The 18,582-nt window shown below is 39.5% G+C and overlaps 1 protein-coding gene across 2 annotated transcripts; it reads left to right on the top strand.

Moving 5' to 3' along the window:
* Nucleotides 1-5,004: 5,004 nt before the first annotated feature.
* LOC110194431 (histone H1.4-like) lies at nucleotides 5,005-6,192 on the top strand. Of its 2 annotated transcripts, none has more exons than XM_078155708.1 (2): nucleotides 5,005-5,732; nucleotides 6,034-6,192. In XM_078155708.1, the coding sequence occupies exons 1-2, from the start codon at nucleotides 5,071-5,073 to the stop codon at nucleotides 6,107-6,109; spliced, it is 738 nt and encodes a 245-aa protein (XP_078011834.1). In that variant the 5' UTR covers nucleotides 5,005-5,070; the 3' UTR covers nucleotides 6,110-6,192. The 2 variants fall into 2 exon arrangements, 1 of the variants encoding a protein (XP_078011834.1); XR_013487134.1 differs by having other exon boundaries at nucleotides 5,006-5,813.
* The last annotated feature ends 12,390 nt before the right edge of the window (nucleotides 6,193-18,582 follow it).

The following is an 18,582-nucleotide window of genomic DNA, read 5'->3' as shown; positions in this document are numbered from 1 at the left end:
CTCCTGAAGTTAAGTCTTCCTGACTCCAGGCCTGGCACTTTGTCACCTGTATGCCCTTTGCCGTGGTAGAAGCCTTCAACTTAGAAAAAAAAAATGGGCAGAAACCTTGTAGTAAAATCCCCTAAAATTTTTGTTTTAATAGCTATTGTCAAACAACATAAGGTTAGCTTAAAAACACAATGACCACCTTGAGGTCATTAGAGTACAATTTGAGAAACTGATTATATCATATTAGGCTACATTTTGAAATTTTTCATGGCCACCTTGTGTGATTATTAAAATCAAGGTTATTTTATTTTTGAAAGCACATGAATTGAGTTCTATGGAATTTAGGAATAGAACAAAGTAAAACTTTGTATTTGCAAGACACTTTTGCCCATTAGCATTATCTATTATATAATCTATATCTATCATCTCTATACCTTGATAGGTCTGTGATCTAGTCTATGTGAGTACTTCCACCAATGGTTCAGAATTCAGTCACTTTGCCCTCTCATCCTGTGCAACCCTTGTCCATATCCTCCTGTAAATTTTTTACATAGGGTCCACCCCGCTACTGGGACCTTGCTTTATATCTCTTGACATTGCATAGTAACTAGTGAAGCATGCAGGCTGCTGTCCATTGCTTATCCTTCAGTATCGTTTGATGATGCCATCATTTGATGATCTGTCCATCTTCTTTTCTGTCTTATGTCACTTGGATGATACCATTTATACCTCCTTTTCTCCATAGTTCCTCATTGGTAACTGCATCTTTCTTTTCACTTTGACTAATGCAAAATTTCAATTTTTCAGAGACTGATGTCTCAAATAGCAGCTATATCGTCACCAAAAGAATATTGATGTTAAATAAATGTTGCTATTAAAAAGATAAAGATTTGTTTAAAGATAAGGTTGTTCTGGGATCCTTTGGTTATTAACATCAAGCATGGAGACAAGTCAAGCAAGCATTTATTAAATGTCTGCTATGTGCCAGGCACTTTGGTGAGCACTAGGAATATAAATAGAAAAATGAAACAATCTCTCCCCTCTAGGGGAAGCAGCATGAGTGGAAAGGGAACTGGATTCTGGGTAAGAAAAGTGTGAGTTTGAATCTAATCCCAGACATTTCTCTAGTTTGGTGAACCTGGACAAATCACTTTAATCCCTCTGTGCATTAGTTTTCTCAACTATATAATGAGTGAGTTAGACTTGATATTATCCATATATCCTCTCCAACTCTAAATCTATGATCCCATGTAAGCAAATATAAAGTAATTTCAGCAAAGAGGCATTAGCATTTGGGAGAGAGGAAGAGGCTCCTGGAAGGCCCCCTGAAGAGGAAGGCAGCACAGAACTGAGCTTTGAAAGAAATTAAAGGCTGTGAGAGGCAGAGGTAAAAAGAATGGGCATTAGGGCCAGGGGGAGGGTCAGGCGGGGCAAAGGCACAGAGATGGGATATGGAATGAAAAACTGAAAGTAGGCAAGTTTGGCTAAAATATAAAATACAGGAAGGGGAGTCATGTGCAATAAACCTGGGAAAGTACTCCGGAGTCAGACTGTGAAGTACTTTAAATGGCAAACAAGGAAGTTTGTGTTTTATCCTAAAGGCAATAAAGAGGCACTGGAGCTTTTTGAGCAGGGAAATGTCATGGTCAAATTTATGTTTTAGATATAACACTTTTGTAGCAATGAGAAACATGAATGGGGAGACACTAGAGGGAAGGAGAACAATTATGAGGCTATTGCAGTAGTCCAGGCAAAAGATAATAAAGGCCTGATCTAGGGTGGTGGCTACATGAGTAGAGAGAAGAAAAGGCATGAAAAAAATGTTTTAGAGATAATACCTATAAGTCTTAGAAACTAAGTAAATATATGGGAGTGAGGAATAATGATGAGTAGAAGTTAATTTTGAGATTGGAAACCTGGATTACTGGAAGAATACTGGTATCATTGACATAAACATGGAATTTATGAGGAGAGATGGTCACGAGTGGGAAAAGATAATGAGTTGTTTTGGGTACATTGAATACTTTGGAAATGTCCAATAGGAAGATGGTGATGCTAAACTGGAGCTCAGGAGAAAGCCTCATCAAAGGTGTTTACCACAATGAAGAATGCCCAGTTCAGAGGGCAAATAAATGGTTGATGTATTCCTTTTAGATGGTGAGTTTCCCTAGATGCTTATGTTTTAAGAAGACAGTGTGCTAGCTGTATCAAGTCTGGAGCAATGCAAAGCTTCCATAATCATTTCAAAAGTGTCCATGCAGGGAGAAAAAACCAAGTGGATGAAGAATGTCTATTTCCTAGACTAGTATATGGTTATATAGAACCATAAGACTAGTCTATCCGTGTGTGTGTGTGTGTGTGTGTGTGTGTGTGTGTGTGTATCTTGTTTAAACAGTAATGATGAACAGGGAATTGGACCCAATATTGAACAAGAGGAAAAGCAGGATGGATTACATTTAAGAAAATGCATAGTGCTTTTAATCTAATACATGCAAAAATAAATTATACCCAGCAAATACTTATACCACTTTAAAATTAAATTAGTTAAATTAATGAATATATATATATATGTATGTGTGTATATATATATATATATATATATGTGTGTGTATATATATATATATATATATATATATATATATATATATATATATATATATATATATATTCCCCTATCAGGAATTGCATAGTTTCATATCAATGAGATTGCTTATAGAGCAACCCCAAATTTTGCAAAGAAGAGAACATTTATCAGTCATCTTAAAAGTAATGCAGTTTGCTGGGTTGTGTGTGTGTGTGTGTGTGTGTGTGTGTGTGTGTGTGTGTGTGTGTTTATATAGTTCTAAGGAAAGAACTCCAGGGGCCTCTCATTCTGGGAATTTTCCTGGCTGTTTAACATGACTTATTAATTATGTTAAATTGAAATTGAATAATTTTAATTAGCTTGAAAAGCATATACATGGAGTTCAGTGGAATTTAGGAATGGAACAAAATAAAATTATATGCCAAGACCACTGACCTCATATATATAATTTCAGACAGCAGGCCTTCCAAAATATGTGAAAAAATCATTCATATATTCTAACCACAATGCAAAATTTTGCCATCAACAAATATTCGTTGAATTGGCAAACAGTTTTTCCATGAAAAAATATCAAGACCCATTTAGTGCCAACAACTATTCATTAAGTGCCTACTATGTAAGTCACTGGGCTAGGTGCTGTTCCAAGGGTTCCTACTTCATTGAGTTTACATCCTCTTACAGGAAACAGCAGGTAAACATACAAATACATATAAAATAAAGGTAAGAGAATTTGGAAGGACAGGTAATTGGTATTTGAAGGGTGGATATCAGAATCCTCCTACACATTATGTAGGAAGTAATATTTTAATTATGTTTTGAAGCAAGCTAAAGATTCTCCATCACAGGTTAAGAAGCGGGGCAGCTAGGTGGCACAGTGGAGGGAGCACTGGCCCTGTAACCAGGAAGACCTGAGTTCAAATTCGACCTCAGATATTTGCCACTTGCTAGCTGTGTTACCCTGGGCAAGTCACTTAACCCCAGTGCCTGGCCCCCCCCAAAAAAAAAAGAAGAAGAAGAAGAAGCAAGGAAGGAATACATTCCAGACGTGCTAAGAAATTGAAGATAAATGTTTGTTAGGAGGAACCTACAAAAGAAGAGTAATTTGGTTGGAGCACATAGTGCACAATAGAGAGTACCATATAATAAGGCTGGAAAGGTAAGTTTATGACAAAGGAGTTTTAGAGGTAATATGAGGTAATAGGGTGTTAGAGGTAATAAGGAACAGCTATATGATTTATTTTTATGATTGAAACAGCTTTAAAATTAATGTTAGCAATTAGCATTTTTCATTGCCAGTCGTCTATCATTTACATACAGTATTTGTGTTCACCAAAACAATTTAATGACATACAGTATCGCATTGTTTCTGTCTTCCTGTTTTCCAGTGTCCATAAACAATAAGAGAATAAAGGCAAATCAGGGTTTTTCACGATCAAAAACAATCCATACTTCACTTTCATTAATATTTTAGCTTCTACGTCTTCCAGACCTTATATTCTCCTTTTCCCCAGAATCAAGGAACATTTTAATAACTGATATCTCTGTAAATTCAGTCTACTGTAGAGGTCAAAGTGTTCCCAGGAATCTGTCACCTTCTGATACGTGTGAAGGGTAAAAAATATATATATTTTTTTAACCTTTTGTCTTAGCTTTCTCCAAGAAATAAAAGGCAGAATCTTCTACCCCGGGAATTGGTAAAAGCAAATTCTGGACCCGAAAATAATGTTTGCCCTCTTTAGTCTACATAAGTAGCAGCCCCACCCCCATCCAAGAAACCCAAGATTTTGCTATTTAACTTCCTGAACCAAATTTTACACCCGGATCCCCATATCCTACTAGACACCCCCCCAAAAAAAACCTGTGGTTTTCCCCTTTTATCCCAAAATAACTTCGTGTAATGACTACAGAATCAAATCGTTGCCCCAGTCGCCAATTCCCACTATTCCATTTACAGAAATCGTGGGAGAGCCTGTGTTACTTCCCCCGCGGAGAAACGGAATTTTTGTGTAAATGATGATAAAAATAACTTGGTTTTTGTGCAGATGAGAAGCCAAGCATATGATGAACAATCCCAGGGAGGAAGAACTTTCAGGAGTAAAGGGACGAATTTGTATTTTAGAGAAAAAACAAGAAGTTGACTCGATTTCACCTGAATTTTGCTCAGAGTTACGTGTGTTTGGAAAGGCTGCTGGTGTAGAATTTGAGGCTACAGAGAAAAAAGAAGAAGGACATGAAGCCTGAGACGTCTCCACTTATTTTCCGATTGAAACCGCGTGATTCCATACAGGGAATTTTTATAATTTTCCCCTTTTTTGAAGTGTAACAAACACAACTCCTCTTCAGAGCTGAGACACTGTCCCTGCCAGGGAGGCGAGCTGGGCAGCGCACCAATCACAAAGCAGCTCCTCTCTATATATACCCCCGGCCCTGCGAGCACTGCTATATTGACACTGTGGGTTCTACAGCATTTTTTACTGTAATTATCTAGGTTTGCTACTATGTCTGAGACTGCTCCTGCCGCGCCGGCTACTCCAGCTCCAGCAGAGAAGACACCTGTGAAGAAAAAGGCTAAGAAGCCAACCGGTTCCGCAGGAGCGCGGAGAAAGGCGTCTGGGCCCCCGGTGTCTGAGCTGATCACCAAGGCCGTGGCCGCCTCCAATGAGCGCAGCGGCGTGTCTCTGGCCGCCCTCAAGAAGGCGCTGGCGGCCGCCGGCTACGATGTGGAAAAGAACAACAGCCGCATCAAGCTGGGGCTCAAAAGCCTGGTGAACAAAGGCACTCTGGTGCAGACCAAGGGGACCGGGGCCTCGGGCTCCTTCAAGCTCAACAAGAAAACTCCTGCGGGCGAAGGCAAAGGGAAGGCCAAGAAATCGGCCTCCGCCAAAGCAAAGAAGTCAGCAGGAGCTGCCAAGAAGCCTAAAAAGACCACGGGGGCGGCTACGAAGAAAACCTTGAAAAAGACACCGAAGAAGGCTAAGAAGCCAGCAGTGGCGGCGGGAGCTAAGAAGGCAGCCAAGAGCCCGAAAAAAGCCAAAGCTGCTAAACCCAAGAAGGCGGCTAAAAGCCCTGCAAAGGCTAAAGCCGTGAAGCCCAAGGCAGCAAAGGCAAAGGTGACCAAACCTAAAACAGCTAAGCCCAAGAAGGCGGCGCCAAAGAAGAAGTAGGTCTCCGCGGGAACTTCCAACACCTCAAAGGCTCTTTTCAGAGCCACCCATAGATCTCAATGAAAAGAGCTCAATGCGTATGTTTTCGGGGCCCTGCAGTGTTAAGTAATTGCACGGGGGTGGGGGGGTTTAACTTTGCCAGATCGGGATGGTATGGGTTGTTCCGCGCCCCCCTCCCGCCCGCATGCTTCAGTTGTTTCTGTGCCCCCTTTATTCTAGGTAAATGGCCTGAGTACTTGCATGGTCTTGTGGAACAGCAGCTCAGTTGCTGCTTTCCTATTTTTTTTTTTTCGGTAGTACCGGATATCCTGCAGCGCCACAGTGCCTGACCAGTTGTAAAGCCCACGGGTCGCCGGGAGCTTTGCCAGACTGACAGACCCGATGGTCTGCTGAGCCAGGACCCCTTTGTTTTTATAAGTGGCCTATAAACAAATAAACAACATAATTTGAAAAATATTTTGTCTCTTTAAATGACGGGTCTTAAAGTTTGCAGAGATGAATGGGTTAATGCTCATTGGTTAGAGAGCACCGGTTTTCAAGTGTGTTCAGAGAGACCCCTGGGAGTCCCCGACATCCATTTCAAGGGCATGTGAGGTTAAAGACTGTTAACAGTAATATTTTTTTCGTTTTTAATACAGTGTCAGTAGATGTGACACTTTTTTAAAAAGGCTATCTGGGGCCTCTTAAGTGTTGTAAAGGGCCAAAAAGTTTGAGAACCGCTGGGCTAGAGAAACATTCAAAAGTCCCGCGCCTCAAGTAAATTGGTTTGTTATTCAACCTCACACAGCCTTGAATTCTGGGCAATTTGATTGGAAAAAATGAATCCCTACACACTCCCACTTGCTCTTAATGGTTATACATGTAGTTTCTTTTTCTCCTTGTTCTTCAGCATTCATATGCTGTGTATGTACTGCACACAAATAACAATTATTGTTTTAGTTTCGGGAAATAACTTTCAGCACCCAGAGTCCAAGGACAGTTTTTTTACTTTTTAAAAAAGTTCAAGCAGCAAAATGCTTTGTTCCTGAGTTTTCTGCCAAATGTTTTCACTGATACAGAATTTCTTTTCCAAGCAACACAATGAACACAAATCCGTGCTGGCACACACGCAATAAGCCTTCTAAGTCACCATATGGTTTACTTGCTTTTCCATTTAAAGTTTTATGTCTCTTAGTTTATTTTGTTGAGGTAAATCAGAACGAAATAACTTAAAAGCCATACATATATACATACATATATATCCCTCGAAATTTATATATAACCATCCTTACGAATGCAAATAACCTGAGACATTTTCTGCTACTTATCGTTGAACCACCGTTCTTCCCCACCCCCATCCCTGACTCCCGCCCAAAGTTGGCCTTTCTGGAAGATTCTTTTTGAAGTAGGATACTAGAGAATCCAGCATCTAGATATTTATGATGGCTGAAAATATTTGTTTGATTTGACATTTTGGTCATGGAGAAGAGGGGGCCGGAGGAAAGCTTTTTTCGTTTTGTTTTCCTAAAAGTGGCTGACTGCGAAAGCTTCTGGTTCCAGGGGCTTGTGTTTCCCTGGCCCCGAACTAAGTTTGTCCCTCACGAGCTTCCCTAACCTTAGGCATTGTATCTATTTGCTCTTTTGGTGCAGCAATATGTCCATGTTTTAAAACAAGACGCGGACCTGGTTTCTTTGCAAAGCTCCTGATTTAACTCATCTTTGTGGCTCATATTTACATGTGCAACTTATCTTGTGTGGTCCTATCCTTACACCTTCCCCCTTCCCATTTCCATTTTGCAGATGAGAACATTAGAGTTCAAAGAGCTCGGGAAAAATTACTTGGGCAGGGTTATATAGCACTTGTGGCTGAGGCAAAAACTTTTGCCTCGTGCTTAATCCTGCATTTTATCCACTGCGCAACGCTATTATGTTGCCTCTGGCGAGTAGTGGTAGGTCAGAGGTGATACGAGTCTCTCGGCTTTGTTCCTGGCCAGTTCCAAGACCAAGTCTTTAGGTTCGACTGTGGGAAGCACGCTGGGCACAGTGCTAAACCGAACTGGAATATATCCCCAGACGGGCCCCGAGAGGGGAGGTACACTAGCATCCAAACCAATGCAATTCGTCCAAAGAAGGCAGCAAAACGGGTATACTAGTGTTAAATAACTAACTTGTCAAACTGTTTAGCTATTGGTCAAAAACAGAATTCTGATTGTTTTAGCCAATCACAAGGTGGATCTAAAAATCTCACTATTTAAATATGATCTTCCCACTTCAGTCAAGTTGCTAAAATTGGGGGCTGAGGTAGATTTTCTATATTTGTGTAGAAGCCCTACAAAAATAAAGCTGACCTAAAATTTGTGTTCTTTATTTTGCTTTTTTGAAAATTATTGATTGTACTATTCCAACTCACCCTGAACTCGTCCGAACCCAGCATTCAAAAGAAGATAGTAATTTAGGTGCAGAGCAATGGTAAGTGCAAGCACACTCCTAAGAGTAGCTGAAGAAGGTACAGCTGGTATCGCCTGGAACATTATAATTCATTGTTAATAAAAATTTTCTGTTATATCGTAGGGAGTGAACGTCGCAATACTTCTCGAGAATCCAAATGGCCCTATGGCTATTGCTGTCTTGGAGGGAAACAAGTATGCCAATTCTCCAGAAAGGACCCCAGGGGCCCTACAATCTAAAGGCTTTGATTTTTTTTTTCAAAATACATTCCCATTCTCAGCTGCTTTAATTACATTGTACAGTTAGTATCAAAATAGTTCCTTTTCAGTTATTTTGTGTCAAACTTAGCATAGTCATTGATTCTAACAAAAGCAATTTATGATAATTCATAATTTCTCCCATCTAAGACCCTTCTGGGTCATAAAAGCAAATACAGTCACTGCATAAGAAGAATTGTTCTATGGTATAAGGTACTCACAGGCAAGAGTTTGTATTTAAAGCCTAATCTTCCCCTTTGTTTTTCCTTCTCCTAAAACACATGAAATGTATCCCAAGGAATGCTCCTGTCAGCGGAAGTATCCAGCAGCAGTATGAACACTGCACTTAGAGCCAGAGTGCTGAGATTTCAAAACATGTCTCTGCCATTGACTCCCTGTGTTACCTCCTGGGCCTTAGTTTCCTCCCTTTCATCTGTAAGTCTAGGATCCTAAATTCAGCTTTTGAGAATCATCCTTGGTTGCAGAATGTTTGATTAGTGCTTCCTTTGCCCGTTTTTATTTGTTTGCATCATCTGATATCTGAAGGAAAAGAGGAAAGCCATGGGGAAAATGAATAAGTGCATTTTAAGGTTTGACCCTCTGACTTGATTTTCTTCTCCAGCATTTTCACTGTACTTTTGGATTTTGTCTCTCCATTCCGATCTACAGTAATTAGATTTTATCTTATGCAGTTTTGAGACACTCTGTCTTTTAACAAATTAAAAACACCAGCTCATATTCATGCTGTTGCTTTGAGAAGTCTGGGGAGAGAGAGATGTAGAGGTTTCAGCATCCAGGAGAGAAAGTCCTCAATACTCCCAGCAAATACTAATCTGCTTTCTTATTTCTATGCTCATAATGCTGCTCCTATCTCTTGTGGTGTCCCCTCAATACATCAAAGACTTGTAGAATCATAGAATGTTAGATCTAGAACATCTTTTTCTAATCCCTGCATTTCTCTGATCAGGAATATTAGTTGATTTACCAACAGTCATGCAACCAGTTGGATGACACACCTACTCTGCCACTGACTCCTGGTAATCTTTCATGTGACACATGAAAATCCTGTATTTGACTTATATTCTCATAAAGGTAAATTGTGAAGGGAAAGGAAGAATGAATGAAAGAATAAAAAAAGCATTTATTAAGCACTTACTAGTGCAAAGAACTGTACTAAATACTGGGCCTTCAAAGGGAAAAGTAAAACAGTTCCTGCTTTCAGGAAACACATTCTAATGAAGAAAACTACATGTTTATATGTATTATGTATGCATATATGTATGCACATGTATATGTAGTTTCAGCTAAAAGTAAAACAGAATGGTCTGATGATCTTGAGGGTATATCAGCAAAGCAGAACATAATTCCTCTACTTTAACATCATTTTCCCCTGATAAATTGTCATTTTTCTGATATCGAGTTCTTCAATAGTGATAAGAATTATGGCCATAAAAACTTTCTTTTCTGGGTCTTTGGTAACTGTATCTATAGTGGGTTCAGGGTTCTGCCACCTTTAGAATCAACAGGTAAACAAATGTTCTTGCTGCTACTACCATTGCCAGCACTAAGAGGAGAGAGAAATCACCTCTATCTATTTGAAGTCTAAGGAAGGGGAAGTACCAGTAAAGTCTCAAAAGATATAGTAAACTATTTTTCCTCTATTGCTTCTTCTTGTATGTTGTTGTTGTTCAATCATTTTCAGTCATGTCTGACTCTTCATGACCTCCATTTGGGGTTTTCTTGGCAAAGATACTGGTGTGGTTTGCCATTTCCTTCTCCAAGCCATTTTACAGATGAGCATACTGAGGCAAACAGGGTGAAGTGACCTCCCTAGGATCACACAGCTAGTATGTGTCAAAGGTCAGTTTTGAACTCAGATCTTTCTAATTCCAAGCCCGTCATGTACCACCTAGATCTTGACTCTATGGCAAATAATCTTCAACCTGACCTCTATTACTGGTGACCAAACAGGAGTTTCTGCATTATTGCAATAAGTCTTATATCCTTCAACAGGAGGCCAAGCCACATATTCAGAAAAGGGACCAGAGTATTGGCCCATTTACATGTCTGAACCATTTTGAGTCCCCCATCACTTGAGAAAGGCCTAAAACCTGGATTGGCCAATTAGGAAAAAGATATTTTTGGCCCACTCTGAGCTTAACCTACCATAACGTCTTGCGTGCTCTGGCATAATAGACACGTTTTGCTTTGCTCTCTAAGTAAACCAAAAATTCCCCTTCCTGTGTCAGCAACTACATGGCTGGATGAAGCTGATCAGGAGCGTTCTCCATTTATGACTGTCCAGGGCAAGACATGTTGAATCAGACACTATCTTGAGTATTGGGACTTTTCTTATCTTGGTATTTTATGGATACATGCTATGCTATATTATGATATAGATATATAGACACACACACACACACACACACACATACACATATATATATGTATATGTATATATATATATATATATATATATATATAGTCATGTTAATGATAAAAGAAAAAATACAGACATCCTGGATGTATAACTTCAATTGACACTTTGACACTTATCTTATTGTATTTACAATCTATCCTATTAAGAAATTCCTTTCTCATATTATGGTTAACACATATGGAGACTTATAATTTTGGTTGACAGAAGCATCCTGAGCTGGGATTGCTCTAAGTGTATAAAGGGTCTCCTTCAGCTTGTTTACCATTGAGTTCAGAATTGTTTTCTGAGTCCATTCATGCATGATTTTCTGGCTTAATGAGAATAAATAAGCATTTTATAGCACAGGTACAGCCTGATGCTGTTTGTTTCTTGGTCAAAGAATCCCATTCTATTTGTTCTTGAACAAACCTTTGGTAAGGGGGAAACCCCATTCTGTTTGTTCTTAGGATAAACCTTCAGTTAAGAGAGAAATTGATTCTGTTTGTTTCTTTGGACCAAATCTTTGGTAAATGGTTGATACATGGAAGGCATATTCAGCATATCAGGGACTTTTCCTTATTGCCTTCTCCCTACACAAACCAATCACTTCAGAAGATTCATCACATTCTGTTAGAATATGAAAGGTAAGGTCTCCAGGTGTCTGCTAAACCAGATAGACAACCTCCTTGTCCTACAATGGGGCAGTCACATATTACTTACAAGGGAGAGCCAGCACAGTTGGACTCCAACCTGTATTAAAAAAATCAATAGTCTAGTGTCCCCTACAAAAATCTAGACTGATTTCCAACTATGTATCACAGGCCACAGCCGCAACTTTTATCTTAATTGCAACAAAAATTTTAAGTGAAAAAAAATAGATGTGACACACATCATGTTCTCAAAGAATTTCCAATCTAATGAAGTGAAAAGGCATGTAGGTATAGTGCTACAGAAAGACAGGAAAGATGATACACTGTTAGTAGAGTTGTGAAATAGTACAAACATTTTGGATAATAATTGGAAACTTTAAGAAAAAAAGTGACTAAACTATTGACATTCTTTGACCCATAGATCCCACTGGGTTTATATCTCAAGAAAGTTAAAGATAGAAAGAAAGATTCCATGTACCTGTGTGTGATAGCAAAAACCTGGAAACAAAGTGGGTACCCATTGATTTCAGAATAACTTAGCAAATATGGTATATAATGAAATGTTGTTCTCCCAAAAGAAAGGACAAGTATAAGGAATTCACAGATACATTAAGACTTTTATGACACGAAGAGTGATGTAAGCAGAATGTGGAAAATAACATACCCAATGACAAAATAGTGTAAGCAAAAAGACCAATAAAACCAGTGCTGTGTTATTATTATGAAGTAGAAAACTCTCTGGTGAAGGGGTATATTCAGAAATAATTATGATATAAAAACTAAAGATAGCAATAATCTCTCTTTATAAAGAATGTGTAGAAATAGCCATGATACAAGAAAGTATGTGAAAATTACAAAAGAGAAAGTGCTAAGAGTCAAATAAATAAAACCAGGGATCTGTAGATTTATAGATGAACATAATTTGGAATGCTCCACTCCATCTCTCTATTATATTTCTGCCTTCCTATAGTGTAGGACAACAGCCACAACTGAGTCATTTGCTCTCCCAACTTCAAGAGGAGAATTTTGCTAGAATTATATCTCTCTTTTACAATAAGATATTTGGAGTTTAGGGATACAATGCTCTTTTGGAATTCAGATTAAAAGCCACTTTCTCTGGGTTACTTCAGATTATTTACACTAAATGTGAATGTGTCTTGTGAAGAAGAAAGAGGAGAGGCATCAAGAATACCTCACAAAATAATTATTATTTGAGATCATCTTTAAAGGAAAGGTAGGAATTCAGTAAGTACTTCTTATGTCTAGAAATTTACTTTATAATATCATTTTGAAAATCTTGCTTCCTTTCTTCTAGTAATTCTAGTGGACCTTTTGGCTAAGCTGAGTTTTTGTTTGATGATGTAGATGTTGTAGTGTTATTCTCTTCTTCTAGGTTCGTGTCTTGGGCATCCTTGAATGGACAATATTTCTTTACCATCTGTCTTCTTTTGCTTATTCATTTTTCCAACCTTGAGATTTTGTGTCAAGTCTAGGCTCTGTCTATTTCTGGAAGGAATTTTGTTGCCTTTTACTGATCTGTATTATTTTAAATCTTGCAACTGTTTCTTTTGTTTGTTTTGTTGTTTGGTTGTTTTTTGTTTTTTGCAAGGCAACTGGGGTTAAGTGATTTGCCCAGAGTCGCACAGCTAATAAGTGTTATGTGTCTGAGGTCGTATTTGAACTCAGGTCCTCCTGACTCCAGGACCAGTGCTCTATCAACTGTGCCACCCAGCTGCCCCCAACTGCTTCCTTTGAATAAAGAGTGTGGTAATCTTCAAGAATTTCAGAGGTAACTTAGGCTAGTGAGCTTCAAACTTTCTGTACCATAAGGTTCACTTATTGCTGCCCTTCCGGTCTGAGCTTTGCAGATTCTTGACCTTGTTTAGGGTTCTAGATGACACAGCTAAATGTTTTTCATTCCTGATGGTAGCTCCAAGAGACAGCTACTGACCCCAGCCCAAGTCGGTGTTCCAGAAGGCCCATAGGATTAGAGAGTGAGAACTACAGGCTTACCCCAGTTCATGCTCCTTGGGTACACAAATTCAGCCACCACACTTCCACCTTGGTATGCGCATGGGATCAGAAAGACACAGCTACAAGCTTTCGAAGCACAGTGTCTGTACTCTCTGCCCTAAGTACACGGCCTCTGGCCCCAGTCCCAGTATGTTCATGATGGGTCTTTTCTGTTAGCACCCACTCCCTAGCTACTACAGTACTCTACCTCCCTGTGCCAAGAAGGGTTAAAACAGGCATCCACTATAGTTTTTCATTGGGTTAGTGTATCATCACTTAGTCTGGTGCTCTTCCCCAATCTTTGCTGCAGTAGTAGATCTAGATTATATTACTTCTTCTCACTCTACCATCTTGGTGGTTCTCCCTAGAAGCTCTCTTCTGATGAGATATTTGTTTCCCTAGTCATAGGCCAGCAACCAGTGGACTTTAGGAATGGGCTTTTCAAGTCTTGGTAGTAATATTGTAGGTGGAAAGTTCCAGAGTTGGATGCCAGCCTACAAGATGAAGAATACATTGACCTGTTGTTGATTGCCTAAAGAAACTCCAAACCATGCTATAAGAGACTGGGTTTGACTCTGGTCAGTACAATGGTAGCTTAGGTCCAAAACTGGAATGAAATGAGAAACTCATAATCCGTCTAATACTTAACAAAAGAGGTTTACCTAGCTACAGCATAGAAAGAATGTTCAGAGAAAGGAAGGGATATGTATTGAGGATAAAGCACTGACTCAACTGACCAGTTTCCCCTTCTCTTTCATGCTGCTAGTCTAAATCTAAAGCCTTATGGAGGAGCCCCAGCTCTTTTGAACCCAGGTGACCAGTGTGGCAATTAAAAATTTCCAAAAGACAGAGTTCCTGGGTAAATTATAATCAATTTTATCAACTACTGCTAGTAAGCAGTTAACAAAAAGGGCTCAACATCCTCTCAAAGATCAAAGAAGAATCACAGCAGCTTCCTGATGCTTACATATGCCTTGGAAGAGTGGGAGGTAGACCTATTCTAATGAGGGGCCAGGGGACATGACTTTGATTATGTTATTTATTTCCAAACCACCCCTAGTCTTGGACAATGTGATCAAAGAATTTATCCCCATCCTTCCCAAGCCTGAGTAGAACATAACGACCTTCTCTACTTGGGTGCAGTCTGAACAAGATTGAGGAGAAAGTGAATCCAATCTCATTATCAACAATATCCTTCAGATGCTGGCTTGGCCTAGTAGAGAATGAGGATCTAAGAAGGGGGAAAAATTGGATCTCCCCAATACCCGGTTATTTAATAATCATTTCTCTCACCAGGATGTTAGGTCAAATGCCCCATGCCTTACTTAGTTCTCTGAGCCAATCAAATCTCAAGAACAGTTTCAATATGTTTTAAAGAAAAACTAGCCTAAATTATAAGGGGAGTGGTAAGAGAAGAGGTTAAGATATTGCTCATACCTCACATGCCCCATTAGACAGGAGTTCTAGACTGCCTGATTTTCTCAAACAGTATAGATCTAAGGTGAAAATAAAATATCTGTTTAGTAGTTCCACAAAGACCTTTTACCTTTCTTTGGCACAACTTAAAGCTGGTCAAAGTGAGTTCCCTCTCTCCCCTTTTTATTCATCTCAAAGTCCCTTGACATCATTTCCTGTTCTCCTCCATTCTACCAGTCTCTGCTAATGATATTTATTAAGGTCAAAATCTCTACATGTACCCTTGATTATGGAATCCTATCTCTTCCTATTTTCTCCAATAGATTATAACTTCGATAATTCTCTCCCATCTTCAGCTTCTCTCTAACTACTAATTCCTTTCAGTGGGGTCTTCAAACATGCCAAAGTCTCTCCCATCCTAAAAAAAATAAAAAATGAAAAAACATCTTTCAGTTATCCCCTCAAGCTATCACCTTATATGTCTCCTCCTTTCTCAGCCAAACTTCAGGTGGGGAGTAGGGATGCATGTGCAAATGTCTATACTCATTGCTTCCACTTTCTCTGCTTTCCTTCTATAATCTAGCTTTTAATCTCATCACTCAATTGCTCTTTCTAAAATTACTAATGACCAAAGTTAGCAATGACCAATTGTTTACCATCCTCTATTTTTGGATGTTATCTCTTCTCTGGGATTTCAGAACATCAGTTTACTGGTTCTTCTCCTGATGCCCTGAGATTAAGGCTTAGGATTTTGGTCTGGTTTGTTTATCCTTTTAGTTCTAGGTGCAAGTGATGACCTAGACCTGGGAGCTCAAGCCTTGACCTTCTTGGAGGCAAGATTCCTGGCCAGATGTTGCTGCTAGTCCAGCAGGGAAGAACTTAGAAGGGTACAAGGATGCAAGCGCAGGGGACCTTTGGACTTGCAACTTTGTGGGATCATGCTATATGGGAACTCATTTATGCTGTGAACCCTATCTCCATCCCTAGAGACTGAAGTCATAAAGGAGGGATTTTTATATATTTATTCTTGCTATACCTTTGGAATAAATATTCCTTTGCAAAAGCTATTCTGATTTTTAAGTGGTTAAATGGAAGTAGGGCACTGGGGACCCTTAAATTAAGGGAACATAGTCAGTGAGGGCTTGAGCCAATAGCATACAGACTAGACACTACAAATCCCATTAAGGGTACTTGGAGAACCATGCAGAGAGGTGAAATGCAACAGACCTGGCTTCAGGCATTGAGAACCATGGTGTTCACTTTCTGGGACTAAATGTGGTCCTTTGAGTTTGCAGGGACATCTGGAATGATTCTCTGTCTCAGACATTACATTTTAGATACCCTATGCTTCAAGATCCTAGAAAAACTGGAGGGGAAATTTTAGAATGTAGGTGGTTGTTGTTTTTCCCACTATGTTCTCTGATAAATCAGCTCCATTGATTTAATTTTGCAAACTTGTTCATTGTGTGACTAAATACTGATATTTTCTGCATTACTGAGTCCTGTATAACTGTTGATATTAAGTTTAATGTAAGAAATCTGGAATCATTAAGTTGCTACTGACTGGTATAAATATATGTATTGTTCTTTTTGCATTTAAACAAACCTGGACTGTTTGCCTTTTTGTAATAGTAAAATATACTGAAACTTCTTAGGATAAGAATGCCTGTGCCTAAAATCCACAAGTAGTTAACCTTCTTTGCTACATCGTTAATTGAGTCTACTTGTCTTGTTTTCCTGTTGAGTAAGTTTGCAATTCCATTTGGCTTACCCTTGCAGTGACAAAGATCGGGGAGGGGGGATATTTGGGGTGCCTTTGGAATAAGAACCCAGAGAAAATTTCCCTGAACCTCTGTGGGGAACTGTATGTGTGTCCTAGGTAGAAAGGGATAACTTTTGTTCAGACCCTATTTGGATGACCTTATGCACTGAAGGAATCATGAAAAATTTTCCACCGTGGACAATTTTCTCATCTTAGAAAGGGGTGATAGATGATTAGGGGCAGCTAGGTGGCACAATGGATAGAGCACAGGCCCTGAAGTCGGAAGGACCTGAGTTCAAATACAGCCTCAGACCAAACACTTGACACTTACTAGCTGTGTGACCCTGGCCAAGTCACTTAACCCCAATTGCCAAAAAAAGAAAAGAAAAGGATGGTGCTTAGTTGACTACAAGCTCCAAATCTCTTTGGAAAGAACTCCATTTAGTTTATAAAGCAATGTGGACAAGGTTTTTATCCAAGATGGGAAGCCAGTTTTCTTCCTTTGCCTTTTTTTGACAAAGGCCCTGTAAGGCACCTGTTAAATCAAAGCAAGCAGAAATATTTGGTAAATTTTCTATAGTATTCTCTTTTTTTGAATTGGCAAAATTTCATATTTGAGGATAACTGTGATTCTCACCTATACATATGGAATTGTATGATTATGCAACTTTGATTTCCAGAGTCTCTTTTCTGTATAAAACCGCAGAAGGAAGTGAAAAGATATTGCTTATATTTCCCCAGAGACCCCAAAGGACTGTTCAGAATTGAGATCTAGTATTGTGCTCAAAAAACACCTCTGCTTATTTGCTGGGGATGGTAAATATTTCAAACAGGAGGGGAAAATGTAAAAATATTTGCCCAGATCATCTAAGATGAAGGTACCCACATGGGAGAAGAAAAGGATTTGCTTCTGGGTGAAGCCATTCTGTGGTCCCCTACCACATTAGTGCCAAAACAAACTGCATTTTATCAGATTGGGGAAATATCTCTCTTTCTAATCTAGTCCATTGAGTAGAGGCCTTGCTCACCCACAGAAGGGGAATCATGAACTAATGACCTACGGTCCTGAGATTTGAGCTTGGGGTTTTGGTCTGCTCAAGCCTTGGTTATCTTGGAATCAAGATTTCTGGCCAGAAGTTGCTGTCAGCCCAGCAGGGAAGCACTCAGAAGTAAGTGTAGTGGATAGAGCACCAGCCCTGGATTCAGTAGGACCTGAGTTCAAATCCAGCCTCAGATACAACACTTACTAGTTGTGTGACCCTGGGCAAGTCACTTAACCCCACTGCCTAGCCAAAAAAAAAAAAAAAGAAGAAGTAAGTGTACCAAGATGCAAGACCAGGGAGCCTTTGCCTTTTTTTTTTTTGGTGAGGCAATTGGGGTTAAGTGACCTGCCCAGGGTCACACAGCTAGGAAGTGTCAAGTATCTGAGGCCAGATTTGAACTCAGGTCCTCCCACCTCCAAGGTTGGAACTCTTTATCACTACATCACCTAGTTGCTCCTCTAGGGAGTCTTTGGACTTGGAACTTGGTGGGACCATGCTGTTTGGGATTTGTAAAGTGAACCTAATATCATTTATGCTGTGAACCTAATCTTCCTCCCTAGTGACTAAGCTGGTAAAGGAAGGGTTATGTTCCTCACTCCCCCTTTTTGGGAAGTGGGATGTTTGCATGTTTGTTCTTGAGATATCTTTGAAGTAAATATTCCTTTGTAAAAGCTAATCTTACTCTTAAGAGGTTAAAGTGAACTGGGGAGCAAGAGATCCTTAAAATTAGGAGAACACATTCAGTGGGAGCTTGACACACTACAACCCCCTTAAAGGTACCAAAGAACTCTGGAGAGGAGTGAAATGTAGCAGACCTGGCCCTTAAGCAGTGGAGTTCAGGGTAGTAGTCATTGTTACA

The sequence above is a fragment of the Phascolarctos cinereus genome, unplaced genomic scaffold (genome assembly GCF_003287225.1).
Source record: "Phascolarctos cinereus isolate Bilbo 61053 unplaced genomic scaffold, phaCin_HiC Scaffold_5;HRSCAF=322, whole genome shotgun sequence".
NCBI classification, from domain to species: Eukaryota; Metazoa; Chordata; class Mammalia; order Diprotodontia; family Phascolarctidae; genus Phascolarctos; species Phascolarctos cinereus.
The sequence above is the reverse complement of the archived record's forward strand: the minus strand, read 5'-3'. Positions and strand labels throughout refer to the sequence as shown.